Source organism: Glossina fuscipes, unplaced genomic scaffold (assembly GCF_014805625.2).
Source record: "Glossina fuscipes isolate IAEA_lab_2018 unplaced genomic scaffold, Yale_Gfus_2 27, whole genome shotgun sequence".
NCBI lineage: Eukaryota > Metazoa > Arthropoda > Insecta > Diptera > Glossinidae > Glossina > Glossina fuscipes.
Window position 1 is genome coordinate 9,437,811 of NW_023998422.1, and position 10,511 is coordinate 9,448,321.

Here is a 10,511-nt window from a genome sequence, read left to right on the forward strand (position 1 = left end):
TAAAAGTCGCCTTCGGGTTTTAAATTGTCTTCGGGTTTCTTCTGTGTTGGACGTTCAGCAGGTCTATAACCAGGTTTCTGTGCTGTGTAGAAGTCACCTTCAGGTTTCAGGTTGTCTTCAGGTTTTTTCTGCGTAGGTCTTTCTGCAGGTTTATAGCCAGGTTTCTCCGGCATGTAGAAATCACCTTCAGGCTTAAGATTATCATCATATCGAACTGGTACCGGTCTTTCGCTGGGGGTGAATTCTGGCCTCTCTGGTGTATAAAATTCACCTTCCGGTCTTAGGTTATCATCTGGTTTTTTCTGTAAAGGACGTTCTGTTGATCTAAAATCGGTTTTTTCGGGAGTATAAAACTCCCCTTCCGGTTTTAAATTATCATTGTGACGGATTTGTGATGGTCGTTCTCCAGGAACGTATTTCGGTCGTTCTGGTGCAAAAAAGTCACCTTCAGGCTTTAGATTATCTGGCCTTCTAATGAGTTGTTGTCGTGTATCGAAGCGATATGTTTCTTCTTCTATCGTAGCCATTTCATCGCGTGAGTAGAACTCATCTTTTTTTTTAATATGTTGAATTCTCTCCGGAATATAAAATTCACCTTCGGGCCTCAAGTTGTCAACCGGCTTTTTCTGAACAGGACGTTGTACCGGCGTATATGGCTCTGGCTTTTCTGGCGCATAAAAGTCACCTTCGGGTTTCAAGTGATCTTCCGGACGAATAGGCTTGGTTCTTATTATAATTTCATATTCCTTATCTTCAATTGCCTTTTCATCCCTTGTCTTTTGTATCTGTCTTTCCATCGATAGCAGAGATTTGTCTTTTTCTAGATCTGACTTTGACCAAGTGTTGGTGCGTATTCTGGTTGTTTCAATGTTATCTACAATGTCTGACAGATTGAGCAAGTTAACAAAAGATTTCTACGATAAAAAAGTATAAAGAACTTACCTGTGGATTCCAAAAGCATATCTTCTTTGACAGTTCTTTTAGCAGCTTCGCTGGTAGTGCAATGATGACGCCTAAATCATATATGCGATTATAATATAAATAAAACTTTTTCAAATTGCGTAAAAATAATTGACTCTTACCCACAAGTGCATATCTCACATATGCACATTTCCGTGTGAGTAAATTTTTGAAGGTCTTTTCTTTTATCGACTCCATCCTAAAACGATATTAATACCCTAGTAAGTAAAAGTAGAAATGAAAGAGCAAACCCCCCAATTAATGCTTTTTATATCGGTAACAAACAAAAAATAAGAACTTTGGAATTGCGGCTATTCAGTATGAAGCACTTTCGAACTTATGCTGGAATATATGCTACGTTTTCGAATTATAAAGAATAAAAATAATAAAAAAAACGTCAAGTGATGAATAATAAAAAGTTACTCAATCCTTATGAATAATTCTATTCACTGTTTAAAAAAATAATTCAATCGCGAAACTGATTACTTAATAAACTGATATTTTAATATATTACACGGCTCAGAGTATCGTCTTCCCTCAGCTCTATTAGATTCCACTACAACTATTAAATTATTACATCTAGATCTCCTAATATTGAAATGATAATTGCTTTTCATAATTTGCCCTCTCAGAGGAGCTAAGGCTTCCTTCAAAATGATAAAAGCTTCTCGCGTCATTTTAGCATTCCACCACGCTAAAAATAGGTCGATCACTGTAATTGTTATATTAAGTGAATTTTCTGACGTAATTATTCAAAGCGCAATATTAATTCGTCTGTTATCATAAAAAGTTAATTGAACGTGCCTGGATTTTGATGAAGGTATTCACAGTGGCTGTTTTTTCTTGTCAATGAACCAGCCAAGAATTTTAATACAGTAATTTTAAAAAATTTCCAACTTTGAAAAAAACGAACTCGAATCGAATGGCAACGCATCGCTTGACCTATTCCATAGAAACTTTGAATCAATAAAATGCTTATCTTTAGTGCCAAAGAGGAAGATATAATTAAAAAAACAAAAATTAATCTAATTGCTCAAATATACAGAATTAAAAGCTGATGGTTAAACAAGATCGTCAATTCTTTAACCTACATCATTATGGTTGTGCCAAAACAACGGACGTACGATCGAAAGCTTACTTTTTATAGGGACCCTAAATGTACCGAAAAATAGGACGATTCACTCAAAATTTCGCACAGGAAATTATATTTCGGCTCATTATTCTCCAGTAATACAAAAATTAAATCTTGTTAGGCGGCAAGGGCTTATTTTTCATCCTAACGGTAATAGGGAAAGATGTTTAGAAAATGTTCTCATTCCATGTTAACTTCAAGCGTTCAATAAATCTTAGAAAATATTATACTTCATCCACATTTGTCTGCAAATATTAAAAATTAGAAATATTCCTTACTTAGCGATTTTCTTCCCTTTCGAAATAAAACATTTTCAATAGGGTTTGTCTTTGAACCAAAATATGCCAAATTTCATCTCAAAATGTCTCAAAAATTGCGTGCCGGACAGACTTCAGAGAAAGAACGAAGGAGAAGGAAAGAATGAGGAGGATGAACAAGAGATAAATAAAGAAAAGCTCTATGGTGGGTAAGTGTACAAAATTTCATCAAAATATCTGCTAAAATAATAGTACGTATAAGGTAAACACAAAAAAGAAAGTTGGCTTAATTCTGAATTCCTTATTCATTGAAGCAATCCGCACCGATAAGGGCTTAATCTCAATTCTATGTTGCAAAAACATCCATGCTGTGCTGTGCAAGTGCAAAAAAAAAAAAAAATCGTGGCACATATGTCAGGTAATAAAAAGCATTAAGAAATTGTTTACTCATCATTTTAATAAGCATAACTTACGGTTCTTGAATCGGTTCGCTTCCGCGAATCAATATAACGCTCATCTATTTCCTCGTAAATGTTTTCGGTAATATTTTTATTTTTCAACGATTTATTTAGATTGTATTCGATATTTTCACTATCTTCTAAAAATTTCGAATTCTTTTCAATTTCCACAAACTCATCGATGTAAACGGTTTTCTTCGGCGTTTCAACAATCTTTTCAATGACATCGGTACGTGTTTTCTCATCCAAAACACGCCAATCATTAATACTTGCATCATAGATCTACAATGAAAGCGAAAAGAAAAATGCCATATATGAGAGCGCATTACTTTCAAAATTCATTTTTAAGAGTAAGACGCGCAAAACTCTCTTAAAAAACTTGAAATGATTTTAAATAAATTTAAAATTCATTCATCCCCTCACGTTGCCTCACTCAAAATCTCTTCGTTTCGTTCTCTTTACATTACCTTTGTAATTTCAGTTGTTGTTGTAATGTTGGCAACATCAGTATTGTCTTTTTCAATTTCGCGTACTATGTCTTGGGGCACCTGAGCTTTTGTATCGACATAAGATTTCTCATCGACAACTTTCCATTTGCCTAACTTCGAGTCGTAAACTTTGGTGGTATATGTGGTTGTTGTCGTATTAATGACATCATCAACTATTTGCGGATAGCCCGTGTCGTAAGCACTGTCAACAGTTTTCTCTTCAACAATGCGCCATTTATTGTTACGAGAATCGTAGATTTTTTTCTTATAGGTTATCTTATAGGTACCGTCAGAGTCTCGACTAACGATGCGTTCAAAGCTTGGATGCTTTTTATTAACAACTTCACCATCACTATACTCACTCCAGGTTTTTGTTTTCACATCGTAAATTTCCTTTTTCGAAATATCTTGAGATTTTTTAATTGTTTTCTCTTCAGTTATTTTCTCTTGTTCGGTTATGTCTTTACGCGTTGATTTAGTTTGGACTTTGCTGTTATCATGCAAGGCAATCAAATTATTAGATTTGTTGCTGATGTTGGTGTTATTGTCATTGTTGTTCTTGTTTATATTCATTTCAGTGGTCGTCAATGACGTATTCGAAGCGTTACGATGATCGATGATGGTATCATGTTTTTTCTCTTTAATACTGGAAGACTTTGTTTGCAGCACATTTGACGACGTCATCGATGACGTAAAGTTGTTATCAAGTGGCATTAATATTTCTACTGTGTCGGAGGGAAGTGTTTCAACAACAATATCATAATGATCGTCTACATTAGTACCGGTTATGTGTGAAGAGGCATGCTGTTGCATTTTAGTGTTGGTGTTGCTAGTTTGCTTGTGAGTAATATTTTTATTGGTGCTGGTGCTGCTGCTCGTGCTACTACTACCGTTCATGGATTCTGCGGCAATAAACTGGCTTGACAACATTGACGACGATGATGTCATTTTATTAGCGGCTTTCGATGATTTCTCAGACAATTGGTATTCGGTTTTCATTAACGAATTATCCTGAGTAACTATAGATGACGATTCCTGAGACAATTTTGAAGACTTTTCAAAATGTTCTTTAGACATTTTTTGCTGTAAATCGTTTTTTGTCATTGGTTTAAGAATTTTAGTAATATCTTTATCTGTTCCCCTCAGCTGATGTTCTGCAATTTGAAACTCCCTATGTGAATCTATATTTTTAACATTAGTACTAGTTGACGACATAGCCGTAGTTTTAGATGTAGACTGTGAGCTCGATTGAGATGACTTAATAGCGATATCCTGATCAAAGACATTTTGTGGATCTGCTAAAGATTGAAACTCCATATCCGTGTACTCATTTCTGACATTACCACTAGTCAATGATGTAGTATGCATAGCTTTGGACGATGACTGAGAACTCATTTGAGAAGACTTGGTCATTGAAGAAGAGAACATTTTTTGCATACTCCCCGTACTGGAACTAGTTGCGATATCCACTACATCGATGGGTACTGAAAATACTGGTTCCTTGTCATCACTTTCTAATAAGTCCAACGACGATATAATACGACCCTGAGAAAAATCATCATCATCAATTAAATGTTTTTGCTGTTGTTGAGAGGTTTTTGCAGAGAATGCCGACGAGGAGGAGGATTTATCACTAGATTGCCTTTCACTTATAATCATTTTCGATGAGGAAGATGATTGCTTCGATGATGAACTTTTATGATACATTTGACTGACAGTTGATGCCGATGCAGAGTTAGAACTGCCAGGTATCTGACTTTGTATATCCATAAGCAATTCCGATGGGGCAATTTCTGAACCCGCTTTACCGTTTTGCTGTTTAGTTTTCATATTTTTTGATACCATTTTCTTAAGAATTATATTAAGTTTAAATTTTGAAAAAAAAAGATTCGTTTCGTTCGTTATTTATTTATTTATTTATTTTTTTTTTGGGTATAAATTTTTACTTTGCTCTTACTTTGAATAATTTCTTATAAATTTATTGTTTAATGTGTGTTGTTCTACAAAATGATTACTAAACTTTATCGAAATTCTTTTCTTAATAATAATTTCCTTTATATATACGCACATATATATATATATACACATACACACACGCAACCGTACATATATTGATTAGTTTGTCACGAAGGAAGGAAGGAAAAAAAAAAAAAAATTCAATGCCGAAATATTTATTTTTAAATATTATTCACTCGCACTTTAACTTTAGCATTGAAAGAACCTACGATAAGTCAACACACAAGACGGCGACAGTGGCGGTAGGTACTCTAATGAACTTTTTTCTTTCTTTCATAAAAGTTGGTGAAAATTGAACACAATAACAACAACAATAACATATAACTAAACATATAAGCACCGTAACTGAATTATTTGAAAGATAAAGATTTTTTTCTCTCCGCTAGCACTACTACTACTAATACTTGTTTTGCTTTTTCTTATTTTCTCTCCAAATTTTGTTTTTGATTTTTTTTTTTCTTAATTAGGAGAATAATTTTTTAAAAGTGTTTTATTTATAATATTTATATGTATTTCTGTTTTTTTTAATCTAGTTTTCGAAAATGCAACCGTTGTGCTTCAGCACTAAACGCGAACTGATCATTTATTGGAACTGAAACCGATTTCAACCTGGCTGCGGCGGCTGCTGTTGATTGTTTTTTTTTTTTCAATTTGTTGTTTTTTGTTCATTTATTACTAAGCAAACTCAAGTGGGTTTCTGTATTATTATTATTATTATTTTTTTGTAATTTTTTTTTTTTTTTTTTGCACAATCAAAACTGACAATATCAAATACATCGGTACACGCATACACGTACGTTCGTAGTTAAGCTTAAAAAATAAAAAAAAGCATTAAATTATTCTCTACATGTGTACTCTCTGTAATAACTAGGAGAGATGTTAGCTATTAGCGCCGCCACATATACAATTTCTGAGCAAGCGGTCCGAGTTGAGCGAGAATTAAAAAAGACAAATTTCAAAAATAAATAAAACGAACACAAACAACACACGGTTGTTACTTAAAAGGTAAAAACGAGAAGCGTGTGGGTAAAATTGCGTAGGTAACAAGTTGACGCGGCGACACATATTTATAGACATATAGATAGATAAGCAAACTGATTTACAAAGTATTTTAATTTCCAAAAAATCTTAAAAAAGAATCATTTTTTTAAGTTTTTTTTTTTTTTTTTTTTTATCAACTTCATTAACCAAACGCTCACATGCATACACGAATCCAATCCCAAATACCTATAGACTTATGATGCAGTATAAATTTTTCTTTCATATTTCTAAAGCTTAAAAAGAATATATATGTTCATTTCATTTATTCAACTCTTACTCTTCTTATATGTTGGGATGGCTCATTACTTTTTAGATTTTATTCCATTTTCGCATCTCTATGCATCCAAACATCCGTCAACTAATTCTAAATAATGTCCGTCACTTTTTGTTTTAACTCTTGCTTTAATAGTTCATTAGTTCAATTTGTTGTTGATGTAAAATGCAAAATAAATTTTACTTTTCACTTTTTTATACCCACTATTACTTGCGGTTAGAGGACGTATTTAGTTTGTGCGGATGTATGGAACATCTAGATCATCTTTCTTTATACCGGCGATTCTGAATCGATTTAGGTTTATCTGTCCGTGTGTCCCTCTTGTGTTCTCATTTTTAATCTACAAGCCGTACTTTTTGAAGATATTTTGATGAAATTTGGTAAGCTTTGTTTTGGCCAAAGGACAGACACTGTTGAAAATATTTCGCGTTAGACGCCTCTTTTGCCCACTTACTATGCATAAGGCTTAATTTTGAATAACTCTACGATGGTGTAGGGTATTTAGTGGTGAACCGTGACCCACTATAGTTGTTATTTCTTTTGGTTACCGTTGCTTGTTACCCAGTAGTTGCCTGTATACTTGGCAGTAGTAGGGGAGCTCGTCGTCTATGAGTCTGTGAAGGGGTTTTGCTAATGGTTTAATTGAATGCATTGTTAATTGAAAAAATCATATTAATGGGCTATAAACACAAACTTCAATTGTTTATAAAATATGTTCATAGAGAACTAATAGCTTTGCAAAAAGGCAATTTTGGTTGTTTTTAAGCCTCTCGTCAAATTTTATTGTTTGCCAATCTCTTAGTTATACTCGAAGTATTTTATGAAAAAACAAAAGTCAAAATATTTATTTTTCTAATTCTCATTCTAATTCTCTTTGCTAATCCTGACACCTTTCGTTTTTCAATGCGTATGAATGCGAAGACAAAGTGATCGCTATAATGTTGGGCTGTTGAAAAAGTCAACGCGTCTCTTAATGTCGGCAATATTCTGCTGCCGAAGAGAACGAATTGGATTTCATTCAAGCTGCACATCGTGTAAAAACATATGCTATTTTTATGCTTTTTTTCCACGGTGTTCCCTTACAGTACGTTACCTTTTAAAGTACGCGGCTCACGAAGAAGAACAAATAAACTTTCCCACACGAATTTTTTGCTCTGGCACCCAAATCCCAAAAAAATCCTAGACATAGAGCGTGCATTTAACGTAATCTTAAGTGTTATGTAGCTGGTTATCAAAAATTATATAAGCAGCTTGAGAGAAAATGCAGCTGCTAATAGCAAACTTTATAGCAGCAAAAAACCCGACACAAGCCGTTAACAACAAACAAAATCCTTCAAACCCGACAGTTAAATTAGATGTAATAAACGTATACGCTTGTTATCAAGTAGCGTTGAATACTCACGAAATTAATTTTTATATTTTAAATTTTGATATGATTTACTTGTGGAATGAATTTTTATTGCACAGTAATTTTAATTTCTTTTTTTGTAATAAAAATGAATTGTTTTTGTTTTATAAATAGGCAGTGTGGATTTTGGTGATACTTTTTTGCACGATTTTTTGAGAAAATATTTAGCGTTTTTTCATTTAACACAACTTTTTAAAGCTGTGGGACATAGTCCCAATTTAACCGTATGTCGTAAGTGCTTTTACACGATTTCTTTTTGCACGATTTTCTAAGGCACATGTCTATCGTGTAAAAAAAGAGCTTACGTATATCATTTTCTTGTACCAATTTAAACTTTTTTAAAGACTTTACCACAATCTTTTTCTTTTTTTATACCCGCAAAAGAAATTTGGAATAAAAGAATTATAATTTTGACGTAAACACTACATACCCAATTAACAGGTGAAAAATTTCGAAATATATTTTTGTTCGTTCGGTTTTTGGTATTAAAAGTCTCCGAGTACGACACATCAAGGCGACCGTTGTTTCTTCGACCACACTGTTCGCGAACAGTCTACCTTTTGCAGTTTCCCCAATCATCAGATACGTAGGCAAACGTATATAGACATACACTACTTCTTCCCTCGCATCTCATTCCTAATTACCATCGTGCGGATATTTGCAAGTGATATCTCCCCAAAGTGGTTGCTAAAAAAAAAGCAGAAAAAATCGCAAACTTTTCCTTTAATGATATCCAGTGCGGTTCTTTAACATTTTTGCTAAAAATATTTTAATATTTTCGGTTTTGTGGAATTTTGTTGAAAAATACTTATGGCAAGTTGCGTTCTTTTCTCCTAAATTTTGAAATTTTCAAATTTTTTATAACGACGATTAGATATAGATTAGCGAGGTACGAACGCACATTAAAGGACTACCAGCTCTCTTTGTTAATATTATACATCCGCAAAGAGATGAAAATATAATCAATATTTTCCGTTTAGTTATACAAAGTCTAAGGTGGAAATTCTTTACAAACATTTCTTTCTAGTGATGAAAACATTACACCTCTCGGCTCAACGATAACGTTCAATGCGTCCATCCTCTCGCACTTATGTCATGTAATGTTGAACTTCATCTCTGCCACAAGCACATGCATCCTGTGAAGAACTTGAAATTTGTAAGAAAAAAAGCGCTATTATATTTCCCTCAACCCAATGTAATGCATTTCAAAAAATTTAATTAATTTCCTTAAATTCTTCTCATAGTTTGTTCGACTACCTTATATTATCCATATATTAAATAGAATGCAGAAATCTATTCACGATAATAAACATAAATTAAATGGACTTGTAACGTTCATATAAGCCTATAAGCTAGAATTGGTGATAACGCACTGTTCTCAGCACGAATTAGTTGTATTAACAAGCTGTCAAATCAAATGACAATAATATCAATTAACTGATTTCTAGGCTAATGGTAACTAGAAACTTTAGTTTAGTGGTAAGAAGTGGTAAGTGATTGGTATAACATATTGCAACTACATTAACCAGTTTTTTCTTAAGGAGAGCGAACACTTACCCTGAACTACAATCGACGAAGTATCATTTGTACAAATGCAGCAGTGCTTGATATCTTACTACTTCAATGCTTTAAACTAATAAATTAATTTTTAACTACACTCGAATTTGGAAAATTGAATGTTTACATGTTGAGTAAATCGCACAAATCTATTAAGAATTTTTACCGAAAAAGCAAGAGTGTGCTAACTCACTGTTTGTGGTATTGAGGAATAAACAACAATTGTTCCATAAAGTGAGTTATAAATAACAAGCGAGATTATAACTCATGTCTTTCAGTCTGTCCGACTATGAAGCCTGCGCTATTTTTTATTTTGTGAGTATTTTAAGGCAAAATGGCATTTATCATAAGCTTACAATGACTTTGATGGGTCCGTCCATGCACCCATATTTTGGTTAGACACTGCGAAAAGAGTAATGACATATCCCAAACACACATTTTTGGGGAAATTTGATCAGACAAAATTTCAAATGAACTTGATCTGTCTGCAGATCAGCCTCGGCTAACAAAGATCAGAAAGGAGAAAAGTTTTTAAATATTTTTAATAATAATAATGGCTGACCGAATTGATCATTAAAATTATTTAAAAGAATTTTTTAAATTATTCCCCTATCAAGACATTGGCAGTCCAGCGAAGCACTTTCTGATTTTTACAAGAGTTTATGTATTTTAAGGTTAGGTTGCGAAATTTTTTATATTTATACGAAAAACCATAGTACTTTTGGTAATGCGCGCCAATCACGTCCACAAGTCCAGGCTGTAAAGGGAATGTTGTACCTCTCTACGAAAGTAAAGTAATATTAAACTTCACCAAGCTTACATCTTAGGAGCTTGGTCTTACCTTTATAAGCATTGCCTATACAGGCAGTTTATAATCAGCTGTTTTTACAAGCAGTTTGTAGAAAAACTTATGGAATTCT

The 10,511-nt window shown here is 33.3% G+C and overlaps 1 protein-coding gene across 1 annotated transcript in view; it reads right to left on the reverse strand.

The window, feature by feature from the left end:
• The window catches only part of LOC119635657, an 8,364-nt gene extending 3,175 nt beyond the window's left edge, over nucleotides 1–5,189 (reverse strand). The window contains 5 exon segments of the mRNA XM_038030574.1: nucleotides 1–883; nucleotides 943–1,013; nucleotides 1,083–1,159; nucleotides 2,823–3,089; nucleotides 3,275–5,189. The exon segment at nucleotides 1–883 is cut by the window's left edge and continues 2 nt beyond it. Coding sequence (XP_037886502.1) covers nucleotides 1–883; nucleotides 943–1,013; nucleotides 1,083–1,159; nucleotides 2,823–3,089; nucleotides 3,275–5,140 — 3,164 coding nt within the window. The 5' untranslated portion in view covers nucleotides 5,141–5,189.
• Nucleotides 5,190–10,511: the final 5,322 nt, after the last annotated feature.